General features: G+C 41.6%; 1 protein-coding gene across 3 annotated transcripts in view; it reads left to right on the top strand.

The window, feature by feature from the left end:
• Positions 1-17623, top strand: part of STPG2 (sperm tail PG-rich repeat containing 2) — a 337064-nt gene that overhangs the window by 46994 nt on the left and 272447 nt on the right. For all 3 annotated transcript variants that reach the window (XR_014792012.1, XM_084855659.1, XM_084855660.1), the window contains exon 7: positions 11411-11515. Coding sequence is in view for 2 of the 3 variants with exons in the window: in XM_084855659.1 (XP_084711785.1) it covers positions 11411-11515 (105 nt within the window). In the remaining variant the exon portion in view is untranslated. The remainder of the gene's footprint in view (positions 1-11410; positions 11516-17623) is intronic.

Here is a 17623-nt window from a genome sequence, read left to right as displayed (position 1 = left end):
GTCAATCCACTCTTCTTCTTCTTCTTCTTCTTCTTCTTCTTCTTCTTCTTCTTCTTCTTCTTCTTCTACTAAATTTAGTACATTTAAGTAGAGGTTGATTCTTGTAAAACCTCAGTAAAGGCATTTTATGTACCTTAAAGAAGAGGGCAATTTTCACAAATGTGAGAATTTACAATTTAATGAAGAAAAGTTACCATTAATTGTTAGATGGAAAGATCATCTTAAATGTTTTCTTTGTCATCCAAATTGGGTATGTGGAATGTTCCCCATTATAACACTCTGGCATAAAAATCTCTTAAAAATAAAGCAGCTCAAAGCTTATTAGTGTTTTGGAAGATTGTTTAAGAGAGATATGGATATTGATTTCAGCTGAAGACTTTCTACTTCAGTTACTGTGGTTCTTGATATTAGAGAAAGATATATTTGTTTCAAGAATCTGCTTGTTTCTGAACTCCACCAATTAATTTGGGAGGCAATTTTTAATCTGTCATTTAAAAACTTAATTTTGTTCAGTTATACCCATGGATGTTTCTAGGCTCTTGCCAGAGTAGCCCCTGGTCCCGTATCTTATGATCTTGGCCCTGAAACTTAGGGGGCAGCTAATCCAGGCATCCCTGAACTCATTCTCACTTCAGATGAGCTGCTGGGCATGGCTGGAGGTGGGGAGCACACAGCCCTGAGGAAGAAGGGCTATCCACCAGTCAGCTATGAGGTGGCTGTGGGGGAGAAGAGAGGGAAGCTGGGAACAGCAGCCAATCAGCTGTGAGATGGGGTGGAGCTAACCAGACAGAGAGCTCTGTGTTTTGGTGCTGTGGACTCAGGAGATCAAGCTTCTGTCCAGTGCCGCAGAAACTGAATTTGCGGAAAATGAGAGAGAGGCAGACTTGGAGGAGTGGCGGGGAGGGGACTGGGCAGAGAGGTGAGGTGAAAGGCTTTCACCTGTGCTCCATGGTGGTGCCTCTGCCGCTTCAGTCTGGGCTGGGGTGAGTTGCGGGAGAGGCTGCCTGTGCCTAGGTAGGCATTGTGCCTGGCAACAGCAGCTGAGTTGGGAGGAACAGGGTGGTGGGGAGGAGAGGCCACCAAAGATGCTGCTCCCACCTGGCAGGAGCAGCAGTGGAGTCAGCCAGGCTGGGGAGCGGGGAGGGGGGAAAGCTATGGGGTTACTGGGCAGGATATTAACTTGGGAAATAAATCAAGATGAATTTCTTTAGAAGTGATATCGGAGTAATTGAAGGGAATTAAACTGATTTGAAGTGGAACTGTTTTGGGGTGATCTGGGGTGGGAAGCAAATTGAAGAATTTGAGGTGATTTGAATTAGTTGGCTTGCCTTTATGAAAAATGCATTGTAGTATTTCTGCACTTGCAAATATACATGCAAATTAGCATATGCAAATTATATGCAACAATTTGTCTTTGGGCCTGGCCTCAGAGGTTTTGGGTACCTAGCAATGCCCATGATCATACCAAATAACTGATAAAACTAGCAGTTTAAGGACTGGATCCAAAGAATTGCACAACTAGTTCTGCATATCCCAATAGAGATTCAGGTGTTTCTCAAACAGCTGTTCTCTCTCCACCATCCCTCCAACATGCAAACAGGTTTTGAAATAGAAGGGGCTTGTTGTATCAACTCTGTGAACAAAAGAGAGAGTGGCACAAGTCCTCCAGCCACACATGGTATATTGTGGAAACACAATATTGGTTGACTTAATTTGCTGATTTGTCCTAATGCGTGTGAGTCCCTTTGTAATGGAATATATGTCATCAGCTTGTCTGTAACACCTTATCCTGTTATTTGTTAAAAACAATAAAATATAATATTTAAAAGTAGCTTGCAATATGTCAAAAGGATCTGCTGTTCCAAAAAACAAAAATCAAGATCCTGCTGGGCATATAGAAGAACTGTTTGGAGTCCCAAGATATGGTATAAAGGCACATGATACCACAATCTTGTTGGAGCTAATCTGGTTTGGGTGTTGTCAGTCCCTGGACGGAAGACTACCTGGAGACACACCCTTTACCACCTTGAGTTTCACTCTAAAAGTAGGGACCTCCACTTGTACAATGGAACCTAGCATTCCTCTACTTCCCCCTGCAACCTCCTTCATAAATCCAAATATATCCTGAGGGAGCCCCCAATCTTCTGGAGCAGATTTGGAGGGGAGCATGGTGGCTGGGGTGCAGGAGGGGGAACCTGTTTCAATGGAGGCCGTTTGGTTGGCGATTGGATACTGTTGGGTACATACCATAAAAAATAATCTCAGTCATAATTCATCTTTAAATCCTTTCTGTTCTATGACAAAGCTGTTTTTCAAGGATTTTTTTTGAAATAGTTTGTGTGGTGGAATAGGTACGCCAGCAGACCTATTGGTGCTTTCATTGTGACAATGAATGCCAACTGATTATGAGGATTTTCCAGGGGATTTGGCTCCTCTTTTCATGGTCCATAAAGGCACGGAAGTATAAATAACCATAGCATTTTTCACTTACCTTGTAGCAAAGTGACTTTAGTATGACAACTTTTGAAATTTCCCAAAGAGAAAAAATATAGCTTTTAAAAAGCTTGTTTTGTCATCCAATGAAGTGTACAGCTGAGAGCAGGAATGGGTTTTCTAAATGTACCTGTTAAAAGTTATGGTGACATTTAAAGCTATTGCTGGCATTTGCAACTTTTATACCATCTACTGTTATATTGTCAGCTGAGAACATGAGGATTGAGTAGTTTGAAATGGCACTATATGAGAAAACATATAAGGTGTGAATACCGTTAACTGGTTATAATGTCAAAATCACACATGACTAGTCTGCATTTATCTCTGTCATTACTCCTCTGCTTGGAATTCTTTGCTTGGAATTCAGCTATGAAAAACATGTTTTAAAAAATGTAAATAATTCTTAATACTTTACATTTGTATGAGGATCATACTGCCTAACAATAAAGTACAATCCCAGGGATACAATTTACCAAGGCAATCATTTTTTAAAAAATGATTTAAAAAAGCAGACATTGAGACAATGCCTTGTGCAGAAATAAAACTGATACTGTACGCTAACAGAATCATTCTTTCTATAAATGCTAGCAGTTCCTCCCTCCCTCCCTCCCGCTTTTGTTTCGAGCAGTGTATGTCTTGTTGATCGCCAATTATGCATTACTGTCTTTTCAGGCTTGAGAGATTTGATAGCTACTACCATCCAGAGATTTAATTTCTATCGTTAACAATATCTGAAGATTTCAGGGGCTTGATCCTTTCATATGTTGGTGCAGTGCTCCTGCACAAAGGGGTCATAATAGGGCAGAAGCAAGCCTGGTTACTTCCTTGCTCCCCTTTAGCATGCAAACACAGGTATGCATCTGAGCACTGTGCCAGGCCTCTTGTATCCCCATTTTGCCAATTATATGGTACACATGCATTTAATGTATCTTATTTTTTGTTATCTAAATAGAAACCATGGGGCTCCCAATCTGGATTGGGGCTATGATTAGTAGTCATTAATCATACCCACTCATGGTGCGGTCCTGATGAAAATCACTCCCCAGAAACTGTTGTTTCCCCCAGGAGGGAAGTTGCCATTGCTCCCTGCTCCTTCTTGTTTTGTTTTGTTTTGTTTTGTTTTATTCTAATTTTAATTTTAAAAACAGAAATATATTAAACACATACATGCATTTAATGTATCATCTAATCAGAGAGAGATCTGACCTGACAAAATGTTGGGAAAAGACATATAGTAGCATGGAGGTGATCACCAAATTTTTGCTGTTTCATGGTTCATTTAGGCCATCAAAATCATTGGGCATGCCCCCCAGAATGTTCTAGAATTCTATAGCCCCAATTTACACTGTCTCCCACCCTCCATAATCATATTCATCTTGTAGATACAGGGCATTTTGTGAGCCATTTAGTATCTATAAACTGAAATGGCCAGCAGCTTTCCTATTTAGCATTGTAAATTATGGCTTAAACAAAGACACTTCTGCAGCAAACGTCCCCCCCCCATACAAGCAATAAAAGTTGGCTACTCTTTTCCATATTTTGTTAATAGATGACCATGTCTTGGAGTGCCTTTATATTCTGGATGTCTGACAAGAAGGTAAATATCTCTTGGTATCTGAATATGTTTAATCCATTTAATAAAGAATACAATTACTATGATTGTCAGAAATAATACACTCTGGAATGAATAAAGCACTCACTTGTGAAGTTGCAGATACAGCAAATTAATAGGACAATAAAAGTACAAGTTTAATATTTCACAGTGGAGGTGATTTATTTAACAATCACTGGTACTTGGCACATAAAAAGTAGCATTGTTTGTCTTGTAGAAGGTGGAGTTCTTGTTTTTTATTACTGTCTTATACTGTTACTTCACTTGATTAAATATATTCCTCTGCTATAAATGATAAAGGTAACAAACAAAAGCACTTCGCTTTCACTTTATCGAAAGTATTTACTGACTGTGTTGGAATCAGACCAAAAAAAAAAGAACGGTATGAAGGGTGGCGGGTGCTTAAACATGTATGAGCATATATTTGCATTATACGGAGTCAGATTCTTGGTCCATCTAGCCCAGTACTGTCTACTCTAAATGGTAGTAGCTTTCTAAGTCTCAGAAGAGATCCTCCTCCGTGTTGCTACTTAGGATAATTTCAACTGGAAATGCCATGGATTGAATCCGAAGTCTTCTACATACAAAGTACATACTTTACCACAGTTTTTAAAAGAAAAATTTTAAATATGGGAAAATGTCCTATTGGGGAAATGTATGTGAAGGCATTTGTATGTAACTACTGATCAGATAGTCTTATTGTCTTAGAGAAAAACACTGAGGAATAAAGGTGGCAGGATTGTCACTGAAAGACATAGCATACTAATTGCACACTCCTATAAACGCTTACTCAAAGGTAAGTGCCCCTAAGTTCAATGGAGCTTACTCCAAAGTAAGTGGGTGTAGGATTGCAGCCTAAGAAGATACATTGCAGTCCAGCAGAAGAAAATGAGGCTACCAGAGGAGGCTTCATGGGTGGGGAGTTAGGAGATCTGCCGCTCCTCAGCTGTACGGTAGCGGGGCATGTGTGTGAAAGGAGAATGCAGGAGCAATCAGCCAATTAGCTGTGGTGGGGAAGAGCCGAGAAGGCAAAGAGCAGTATGATAGGCTAGCTGCAGTCCTCACCGCGGAGGGGAAACTGAATGCGCAGGCAAGAGGGAGAGCAACATGCGCCTGCACTGGGACATTTTGAAGTGCTATGCAGAGCAGAGCATTCTCTCAGTGATCCATCCTAACCTAAAGACTAAGAGAGCCTGCCTGGTGACTGAGTGATGAGGCCTTGCTTGGACAATGTGGAAGGGGATAGGGAGGTGAGGCCTACAAAGCCTCCAGCTGAATCTGGTGCACAGTAGCACTGCTTGACCAGGGCGCTGGGGCGAAGGGAGGTCACCCATAGCCCAGGAGAGGCCCCCAAGTGGCCCTCAGTGGTGGTACCTGGAGCCAAAGTGGCTCCTGCTTGAAAAATAGCAGTGAAGATCACTAGGTTAAACCATAAGTGTAGAATGACATCAGACCTACTAGACACCCAAATTTAAGGTTTTGTTTTTTTAGTATCTGTGACATCCCTACTCACAATTGAATGATAGATTAACTCTCTAAATTAAGTGTTTGGAAAGGCTGTTAATGGCACTGTCGTACAGCCTCAACAGGAACATTCCTTGGTGCTCCCATCCTTCTGTTTGCAGGCCTACTGGTAATAGTGTCTCAGGATGTGCTCTTGGGTCCAATCTTGGGTTAACAATAGCACCGCCAGCAGCGACATTCCAGCACAATAATCTTTCAGATACCAGTTATCTTGAAATGAAGAAAATTATATGAAAACTGAACACAAATATGTTGATGAGCCACAGAGACGTTCTTTATGCTTCTATAATTTTGCCTCAGTAGAGGGGATATTTCACAAATACTACAATGCTTTCTTGAATTACTGTAGAGTAATGCTGAACATGAATGACTTTCCCCTGCAGATAAAAATGTATTGGGAACATTTGTTTTCAACCGCACAGAGGACAAAAAGCTGTTCTTTCAACAACATCAACAAAAAGCAGTGGGGGGGGGGGAGAGGAACTGAGGCAATCACTGAGGTGAATGCTTCAATTTTTAAGCTAATTAAAATGGCTGTTATTCTGGTACAATGGTAGCTGCTCCCAGAGGCTCATCATTGCTGTTGCGTGACAGTTTTCCCTTGGCTAATTAAAGAAATTTTTCCATGCAAACATGCTTTCCTGTCTCCATGTTTCAGGTCTCTTGCAATTGTTTCTTTCATAATTGGCCACATACATCTTACATAAGTATCCTTACATAAGGAACTCAGTAATAATGCAACGTATAAGTTCTGCCTTTGATTCTAAAGTTGACTTCACTTTACACACATTCCCTTGGTATGTTTTCAGAGAGCCACATTTCTTTCAGCTTCATTTTTGGGTGAATTATGAATTAATTCTCTTACTATTAAGTCAACTGACTTGGATAGAGGGATACTTTAACAGGACTACAAATGCATGATCAGCTGAAAAGTGCTTTGCCTTCTCAGACATTCTGGAACTATTCCATTGTATAACTGTATGGATCGTCAAGAAATTTAAGCTTTAAAATTCTGGTCAGCAACTTATTTTATGGGAATGCTGTTTTGAGGAGGGGATTGTAGGTGATGTGCCAGGACTCGTGTGGCATGCAGCAAGTTGCTGTTGCCACAGCCAGTCTCCCCTTCTTACCCCTTGGTTGGTAATTAGGTGCCCAGCTGGTGGTACTCAGCAAATGGATGCTTACTGTCTCTTTTGTCACTCATGAGTATGACCAAGCAATACTGTCTGCTGGCTATGCAGATGAATAGGCAAGCTTGGTTCTCAGTGGCTCCCATTGAGTACTATAGGACAAATAAAAGGGCAAAGCTGTAGTACAGGTGTGTTGAACCTCTTTCAGCTGAGGGCTGAATTCCATTTTGTAGAAGCTCTTGGGGGCCGTATTCCAGTGGTCGGCAGGGCCAAAGGCAAAATGAGTGGGGCCCAAAATACCAGCATGTTTTAACTTAAGGCTCTTACTAAGCCTTAGGAGAGGCATATCAACCCATTAGAATGGGGAAAAAACTGCACAAAACCCATGAAACCACCAAACAATAGATGGTTGGGGCAAAGGGGTGGGGTTGTGGTCATCTGCGGAACCCCAGGCGGGCCAGACATAGTCCCCGAGGCTTGAGGTTCTGCACCCCTGCTGTAGTAGCAAACCTCGCTTCTTCCAAGAAACTGAAGTCACCAGGGGAAAATTTGTCCCCCACCCCAAAAGTGTCCTATCATTTCCCCTTTTCCCTTACCAGAAAATTACTTACTTACTTACTTGAAAATTATATTATTGTCTTTATGTAGCAAAGCACAGGCATCCTTTGGACGGTGTGTTTTTTCTAATGCAAATTTTATTTGAACCACTAATGATAGTTTTCAATAGTTTTAAGCACATGAAGGGTGTTGACTCTCCTTTAATGATACCTTTTTAATTTCCTCGTGCCTAGTCTTCTGGTTTTTGGAAAAGTTCCCTTTCTGAACTTAAATAGGATTTCCTGAGCTCACTTTTTAACGCATGTTATGCTGAATTGGATAGTGTTCTGGTTGCCATTTCCAAGCAGTTACATGCTTTTTAGAAGATGACAAATAGCCATGATGGTGCAGTATTAAGGGTATGTTATCAGTACATTTTGAGACAGGTTTAAATGGGAGGAAAAAAGGATGGCACAACTGTGAAAGGTTAATAGTAATCACGTTACATTAGTGAATACTAAGAGAGACTTCTTAAGAAGTATAAAATATTTATCTCCTGATGGGATTTTCAGTAGGTGAGGTCTGAGAATTAATCTTACTTTGATGCTAATTTCTTTATGAATATTTATAACTTCTCCAGCACACTCTGCAAATGCATCGGTACCTGCATTCCTTCTGTCCAAAATCCCCTAGCCAAAATGGCCACTGAGACACCAAGGCAGATACATAAATTGCCTCCTTTAACTCTACACATAGCAATTCTAGAAAACATCTGGTATAAGTACTTTAATATATATTTCCTGATAGTTTTATAAAGGTACTATTCCTTTAAAAATGTTTAAGAAAATATTAGGGCAGAAACCAGAGTAATGCGATGCTGCTATATCAGCTTCCCATTACCTTTTTTGCCAGCATAAACTAGGGCAATTGTTCTTCAGACTACCAGCCATACCCTCCTGCTTGCCTCCTGACCATCAGTCTTGTCTTGACCCTCTGATGCTTATCCAAAGCTCTCTGTGAGCAGGGGCTACTTCATTCACTTCAGTAATTCAAGTAACCTGACATTGTATTGCATGTGCAAGTCATTCCTTAAGTTTAAGGCGGAATGGGGTGGACACTGTTGCATGGCACTCCACCTTTGCATCCAAGTTTCCTTCTGCACATCAGAACAACTGGGTGGTGGTGCGTACATGTTCAGGTCTTTTTCACAGCAAGTCTCTCCAAGTTAAGTAACACTCCTCTCTGTTTGCAGTTTAAGATGAAACAAAAGTGCAGTGGTTTGCAATTCTTTCTATAGGCCAGGTGAATAACTAACTTCCTCCCATATTATTATTATTATTAATAATAATAATAATAATATAGCATAATGCCAGATTGTGAATGCAAATATATTTTGATGTTGTACTATCCTGTTTGTGCACTTAGACGGGTGTGCGGGAGGAAGCATTGTCAACACTGAAATATCGTGGTTTGTTGTTTATTCATTCAGTCGCTTCCGACTCTTCGTGACTTCATGGACCAGCCCATGCCAGAGCTTCCTGTTGGCCGTCGCCACCCCCAGCTCCCCCAAGGTCGAATCCGTCACCTCCAGAATTTCATCTATCCATCTTGCCCTTGGTCGGCCCCTCTTCCTTTTGCCTTCCACTTTCCCTAGCATCAGCATCTTCTCCAGGGTATCCTGTCTTCTCATTATGTGGCCAAAGTACTTCAGTTTTGCCTTTAATATCATTCCCTCAAGTGAGCAGTCTGGCTTTATTTCCTGGAGTATGGACTGGTTTGATCTTCTTGCAGTCTAAGGCACTCTCAGAATTTTCCTCCAGCACCACAGTTCAGAAGCATCTATCTTCCTTCACTCAGCCTTCCTTATGGTAAGCTCTCACAGCCATAGGTTACTACGGGGAATACCATTGCTTTAATTATGCGGACCTTTGTTGTCAGTGTGATGTCTCTGCTCTTCACTATTTTATCAAGATTTGTCATTGCTGTCCTCCCAAGAAGTAAACGTCTTCTGATTTCCTGGCTGGAAAATTCCTAACCTCTGGAATTTTGCATTTAATTGGGCATATCTCCCCCTATCACTGTTGCCTTTTGCTTTCCTTCTTTCTTGGGCTGCTTCCAGTGTCTCAGCAGACAGCCATCTTGCCTTCTTGGTTTTCTTTTTCTTTGGGACGTTTTTTGTTGCCGCCTCCTGAACAATGTTGCAAACTTCTGTCCATAGTTCTTCCGGGACCCTATCTACTAAATCTAGTCCCTTAAATCTATTCTTCACCTCCACTGCATATTCATGAGGAATATTAGTGAGCTCATATCTAACTGATCTGTAGGTCTTCCCTATTCTCTTGAGTCTGATTCTAAATTGTGCAATAAGAAGTTTGTGATCTGAACTACAATCAGCTCCAGGTCTTGTTTTTACCAACTGCATAGATGTCCGCCACCTTTGGCTACAAAGGATGTAGTCAATCTGATTTCGGTGTCGACCGTCTGGTGAAGTCCATGTATAAAGTCGTCTCTTAGGTTGTTGGAAGAGAGTGTTTGTTATGCACAGTGAGTTGTCTTGGCAAAATTCTATCAGCCTATGTCCCACTTCATTTTGTTCTCCCAGCCCATGCTTGCCTGTAATTCCAGGTGTCGTTTGACTACCCACCTTAGCATTCTAGTCTCCTATAATGAAAATAACATCTTTTTTTTGTGTACTGTCCAGTAGGTGCTGTAGATCCTCATAGAACTGATCTACTTCTGCTTTTTCAGCATCTGTGGTTGGGGCGTATATTTGGATCACTGTGATGTTAAATGGCTTACCCTGAATTCGAATTGAGATCATTCTGTCATTTTTGGGATTGTATCCAAGCACTGCTTTAGCCACTTTATTATTAATTATGAAGGCTACTCCATTTCTTCTGTGGTCCTCTTGTCCACAGTAGTAGATCTGGTGGGCATTTGATGTGAAGTGGCCCATTCCAGTCCATTTCAGTTCACTGACACCCAAAATGTCTATATTTAATCTTGACATCTCCCCAGTAACCACATCCAATTTGCTCTGGCTCATAGATGTTACATGCCAGGTTCCTATGGTGTGTTGATCTTTAGAACATCGGATTTGTCGTTCACCACCAGCACCATCGGCTGCTAGTCGTCCTTTCGGCTTTGAGCTAGCTGCGTCATCACAGCTAGTTGAACTTATCCTCTGTTCCTCCCCAGTAGCATTTTGACCATCTTCCGACCTGGGAGTCCCATCTTCCGATGGTATACCAACATATCTCTGGTTGTACTGATCCATTTAGTTTTCATGGCAAGAATACTGGGGTGGGTTGCCGTTTCCTTCCCCAGGGATCGTATTTAGTCTGACCTCTCTGCCATGACCTTCCCGTATTGGGTGTCCCTTCATGGTTTAGCTCATGACGTCATTGAGCTCAAGCTCCATTCTCCTTTACTACACTGATAGCCTAAATTGAAGTGATAATGAGAGGTTTAATCTTAGTGATCAACCTGTGTTTGAGGATTATGTGAGTTGTTCCTGTGGTAGCTTTGGTGGACACTGGAAGCTATCTGTAAAGGTCTTGCATTGTTCCTCCAACGTGCTGTTTGGACTCTGCCCTTGGCAGGGGGTCACAACCTTTCAGATATTTGAGAATTTAAATATTCAAGAAAAGCATCCCAGACCTCCTCAAAATAAGACTATACCTCTGATTCAAATAATGGCCTAAAACTATTTTTTTATTCATATTCCATTTTTTAAAAGCCATTCTTTCAGACTTGACATTATTGTTGGTCATTTCATATTACATGTCCTGCTGTAATATATGAAAAATTTAAATGTATACATTTAACAATATAAACAAATATTACAAGTTTAAATTTCAATACTTGGTTTTCTCGCCTGCCCCCCCAAATCAGGTGTCTGTCAAAGGAGTTGACAGTGGTAGGAGCCTTGGAAGCTTATCGTTCTTTTTCTGCTGTTTTGTGGTTTTCTCTGTTTATCTTTTCTGTTAGGTTTCACGTTAGGGATGCATTTTAAAATCAAGCGGATCTTCCTCCAGAGTTAAAACGGTCTGGAATCCCAAGTTCTACTATATATTCTGTGATTAAAGTCGTATTTGTTTTTACTGTTTTGCAGGGTGTTCCAGGTCCTGGCCAATATGACATAAAAGGTCAGTTTGAGAAGGCAGATAGTGTAGCGCAAAGTGAAGCTCATCGTGCTCCTTTTCTTTCTCTTGCCCAGGTAAGAAGTAATATTTCCCCTCTTTTTGCCTTTTTCATAAAATGGTTACATGTTCCCCACTTGCCTGAGAACTGAGAAGGTCCATGGGCAGTGATAAAGGATTTTGTTTCCTTTGGATATGACAATGCAGTGGAAATTTATGTTTTTGTAAAAAGAGCATAAGAGCTATGCTGGATCAGACCAAGTATCAGGGTTGTTTCTGAGCACAGGGAGTGGGATAGCAGTTCAGATTCTGAAGGAGAACCACCAGAAATGGGGGAGGTGTTTTCCCAGGCTAGTCCAGACATGACTGGCCCGGCTTCTCAGATTACAAACACCCAGCTGGCTGAGGATGAGGGTTCCTTTTCACACACCCCTGTGAGAGACAGCAAACAGAAGGAGGGTTTTTTTTTTTTTGAGAATCTGATCTAATAGATGCCAGGTGCAGGCGCAGAGCAAAGAGAGAGAAGGCAGGGGCAGAACTTAGATGGTCTACCCGACTGGCCTTGCGTGGGAAGTTGCGCTTAGAAGCCTCACAAGAGAGAGGTTCCTCCCCACCTTAGGCTAGGCTAGTGAGACCACCTTCCTCTTCAGATGGTGGGCAACTCTCTTAACTACCTTTGGAATTCCCCTGAAGGCATTCCTTTGTAGATTGAGAGTCACTGAGAGTTTGCATTTGTATGACCTTGTGAAGTAATAGATTAAAAGCTGTAGACTGAAGGCTCTCATCTGTGTTTGTCTTTGGCAGTGAAATAAAGTGGGGGCTAAAGGAATGCTGACACCAAGGTCCATCTAGTCCAGCATTCTGTCCACACAGTGGCCAACCAGCTGCCTGAGGGAAACCCACAAGTAGGACATGAGTCCAATAGCACCCTCCAAGACATGTTCTCTAGCAACAGGTGTACATAGGCATACTGCCTCTGATACTGGAGATAGTATATAGCCATCAGGTCTAGTAGCCATTGATAGTCTTATTCTCCATGAATTTGTCTACTCCCCTTTTAAAGCCATTCAAATTGGTGGGCAACTCTAGATATTGTAGTAGTGAATTCCACAGTTTAACTATGCACTATGTGAAGAAATAATTCCTTTTATCTATCCTGAATGCCAGTCCCAGATGTTGCAACTTTTCCTCATATGGAGTTGCTTCAGCCCCATGATCATTTTAGTTGCTCTTTTCTGCACATTTCACAACTCTACAATATCCTTTTTTAGGTGCAGTGAACAGTAGTGTGTACATTTTTCCAAGTGTGGTCTCACCATAGATTTGTATAAGGGCAATATGAAATTGGCAGTTCTATTTTCGATTCCTAATTACGCTTAACATGGAATTTGCCTTCTTTCACAGCAGCCACATGCTGGGTTGATATTTCCACTGAACTGGCCACCACAATCCCAAGATCTCTTTTTTGGTCAGTCACCACTAGCTCAGATCCCATCAGCATATATATGTGAAATTGGGATTTTTTTGCTCCAACGTGCCTCACTGTACAGTATCACTGTACGATATCTGGTTATCTACGCAAACGCTATCTATCTATCTATCTATCTATCTATCTATCTATCTATCTATCTATCTCATTGTGGAAGAAAATAACTCTTAGAACAGTCACAAAAGCAAATCTTGCACCCCAATTTTACCCCAAAGATGCTTCAGCAAAAAACTTGGATAAGTATGAATTGGATAGGTATGAAATTCCAGGGACTAGAGAGAGATTCTTGACTAACCTCTTGTTGTTTCTCTGCTCATTCATCTGGTGACATTGTGAAAAACCATAGCCATTATTTATTTATTTAGTACCATCTATGTGCATGGTCCCCTTTATGGATCACTGCCTTGTTGTGGCGAAGGGGCTTGCATAACTCAGTGAAGCCATAAGCTATGCCATGCAGGGCCACCCAAGACGGACAGGTCATGGCGGAGAATTCTGACAAAATGTCCACTGGAGAAGGAAATGGCAACCCACACCAGTATTCTTGCCAAGAAAACCCCATGGAACTTATCACAAGGCTAAAAGATATGATGCTGGAAGAGGAGCACCTCAGGTCAGAAGGTGTCCAATATACTACTGGGGAAGAGCAGAGGGAATTTCCAAGTAGTGCCAGAAAGAGAGAAGCGGCTGAGCCAAACCCGAAAGGACACTCAGCTGTGGATGTGTCTGGTGGTGAAAAGAAAATCCGATGCTGTAAAGAACAATATTGTTTAGGAACCTGGAATGTCAGATCAATGAATCAAGGTAAGCTGGAGGTGGTCAAACATGAGATGGCAAGATTGAACATCAACATCTTGGGAATCGGTGAACTAAAATGGACAAGCATGGGCGAATTTAATTCAGGTGACCATCATATCTACTACTGTGGGCAAGAATCCCTTAGAAGAAATGAAGTAGCATTCATAGTCAATAAAAGGGTGGGAAAAGCAGTACTGGAGTACACTCTCAAAAACGACAGAATGATCTCAGTACGAATCCAAGGCAAACCATTCAACACCACAGTAATTCAAGTCTATGCCCCAACCACTGAGGCCGAAGAAGCTGAGGTTGATTGGTTCTATGAAGACCTACAACACCTTCTAGAACTAACACCAAAAAAAGATGTCCTTTTCATCATAGGGGACTGGAATGCTAAAGTAGGAAGTCAAGAAATCACCGGGATAACAGGCAAGCATGGCCTTGGTGTACAAAATGAAGCAGGACAAAGGCTAATAGAGTTTTGCCAAGAGAACACGCTGATCATAGCGAACACTCTTTTCCGACAGCACAAGAGGCGACTCTACACATGGACATCACCAGATGGTCAATATTGAAATCAGATTGATTATGTCCTTTGCAGCCAAAGATGGAAATGCTCTATACAGTCAGTAAAAACAAGACCTGGAGCTGACTGTGGCTCAGATCATGAGCTTCTTGTTGCAAAATTTCAGCTTAAATTGAAGAACGTAGGGAACACCACTAAACCATTCAGGTATGACCTAAATCATATCCCTTATGAATATACAGTGGAGGTGAGGAATAGATGTAAGGGATTAGACCTGATAGACAGAGTGCCTGAGGAACTATGGACGGAGGTCCGTAACATTGTTCAGGAGGCAGCAACGAAATCCATCCCAAAGAAAAAGAAATGCAAGAAAGCCAAGTGGCTGTCTGATGAGGCTTTACAAGTAGCTGAGGAAAGAAGGGAAGCGAAAAGCAAGAGAGAAAGGGGAAGATATATCCAACTGAATGCAGAGTTCCAGAGAATAGCAAGGAGAGACAAGAAGCCCTTCTTAAATGAACAATGCAAACAAATCAAGGAAAACAATAGAATGGGAAAGACTAGAGATCTCTTCAAGAAAATCTGAGATCTCAAGGGAACGTTGTGTGCAAAGACGGGCATGATAAAGGACAAAGAAGGTAGGGACCTAACAGAAGCAGATGAGATTAAGAAGAGGTGGAAAGAATACACAGAAGAACTATACAGGAAAGATCTTAATGTCCCTGATAGCCATGAGAGTGCGGTCACTGAACTTGAGCCGGACATCCTCGAGAGTGAAGTCAAGTGGGCCTTAGGAAGCATTACTAACAACAAAGCTAGCGGAGATGACAGTCTTCCAGCTGAGCTATTTAAGATCCTCAAAGATGATGCTGTTAAAGTGCTGCACTCAATATGCCAACACATTTGGAACACTCAACAGTGGCCACAAGACTGGAAAAGGTCAGTTTACATTCCAATTCCAAAGAAGGGCAATGCCAAAGAGTGTTCAAACTACTGCACAATTGTGCTCATTTCACATGCCAGCAAGGTGATGCTCAAAATCCCACAAGCTAGGCTTCAGCAGTATGTGAACCGAGAACTACCGGAAGTACAAGTTGGGTTTCGAAGAGGCAGAGGAACTAGAGATCAAATCGCCAACATTCGCTGGATCGTGGAGAAAGCAAGAGAATTCCAGAAAAACGTCTATTTCTGCTTCATTGACTATGCTTCATTGACTATGCTAAAGCCTTTGATTGTGTGGATCACAACAAACTGTGGCAAATCCTTAAAGAGATGGGAGTACCAGACCACCTTACCTGTCTCCTGAGAAACCCGTACGAAGGTCAAGAAGCAACAGTAAGAACCAGACATGGAACAACCGAGTGGTTCAAAATTGGGAAAGGAGTATGACAAGGCTGTATATTGTCACCCTGCTTATTTAATTTATATGCATATTATATATGCATATATTATATATATTATATATAATATATATATATAATATATTATATATATTATATGCATATTTTATTAATTTATAAGCATCATGAGAAATGCTGGGTTGGATGAATCACAGGTCGGATTTAAGATTGCCGGGAGAATTATCAACAACCTCAGATACGCAGATGATACCACCCTAATGGCAGAAAGCGAAGAGGATCTAAAGAGCCTCTTGTTGAGGGTGAAAGAGGAGAGTGCAAAAGCTGGTTTGAACTCAACATTAAAAAAACTAAAATATGGCATCTGGCCCCATCACTTCCTGGCATATGGAAGGGGAAGAAATGGAAGCAGTGACAGATTTTATTTTCTTGGGCTCCAAGATCACTGCAGACGGTGACTGTAGCCATGAAATTAAAAGACACTTGCTCCTTGGGAGGAAAGCTATGGCAAACCTAGACAGCACCGTAAGAAGCAGAGACATCACCTTGCCAACAGTTTCGTATAATCAAAGCTATGGTTTTCCCAGTAGCAACGTATGGCTGTGAGAGCTGGACTATAAGGAAGGCTGAGCGCCGAAGAATGGATGCTTTCGAACTGTGGTGCTGGAGGAGACTCTTACGAGTCCCCTGGACTGCAAGGAGGTCAAATCAGTCCATCCTAAAGGAAATCAACCCTGAGTGCTCATTGGAAGGACAGATACGGAAGCTGAAGCTCAAATATTTTGGCCACCTAATGCGAAGAGAAAAGTCCCTGGAAAAGACCCTGATGCTGGGAATGATTGAAGGCAAAAGGAGAAGGGGACGGCAGAGGATGAGATGGCTAGATAGCATCACCAATGCAATGAATATGGACTTGAGCACAGTCCGGGAGAGAGTGGAGGACAGGAAGGCCTGGTGTAATATGGTCCATGGGGTCACAAAGAGTCGGACATGACTGAACAACTGAACAACAACAACATGTGCATGGTGCTTTATCAAAAACAGTTTTGACAGGTCCCTACTTCAAGGAGCTTCCAATCTAAAATAGACAGGGAAACAACAGAGGAATGGGGTGAGGAATGCCGACACACAACAAACGAACAAACTCATTTAAAATTCAGTAGCACAAACAGCAAATTCTGAAATAAAAGTGTAATGCAATCCAAGTGTTGCTTGCCTTGTTAACCATTTAGTTCCCTCTTCAGAGCATTGACCCTCGGATGTTGCTGCATAGCCACATGTAGCCCATTAAGTTCCTCCAACTTTCCTTGGGTCAAATCAGCATAACCAGTTAAAATCAAACAGCAGATCATATGCATAAGAACATAAGAAGACCCATGCTGGATCAAACCAAAGGCCTATGCAGTCCAGCATTCTCTTTGCACAGTAGCCAATCAGACGCTCATGGGGAGTCCACAACGGCACCCTCCTGCTTGAGTTCCCAGCAACTGACATACAAACTAATACGGCCCCTAATTATATGAAAAAAAGCTTACTCAAAATCTGGCCTGCAAAACCGAATGGATCAGGATTTCAAAGATATTTTATGTACATTCTACCGCATTGACTTTTGAGTAAATGCTGCTCAGTCAACTGCAGTAGGAGATTATGCCATCAATTACATTTTTAATATATTCTAGATAATTGTTAATATATGCATGATACTGCAGTATATGCTCTGCATGTAGAAAGGTTCAATCCCTGCCATCTCCAGTTAAAAGGCTCTTGGGAGCAGGGGTGGAGAAGGCTGTGGCCGGAAACTTGGAGAGGCACTGAAAATCAAAGTACACAGAACTAGATGGACCGATGGTTTTACTCAGTATAAGACAATAAAATATGTTGGTCTTCTTATCATTTGTTTTATTATTCATACTCTTCTATTGCTATAAGAATGCAAATGTTACTTATACCAATATAGGTTTCTTTCTGCCTACACAGCTATTTAAGTGGATTGCCTATCACTGATTTATTTTCTCTT

Source organism: Heloderma suspectum, chromosome 5 (genome assembly GCF_057233095.1).
Source record: "Heloderma suspectum isolate Gila_16-S chromosome 5, 16-S_ref, whole genome shotgun sequence".
NCBI classification, from domain to species: Eukaryota; Metazoa; Chordata; class Lepidosauria; order Squamata; family Helodermatidae; genus Heloderma; species Heloderma suspectum.
Note: the sequence above shows the minus strand (reverse complement) of the source record. Positions and strands in the feature narration are given on the sequence as shown.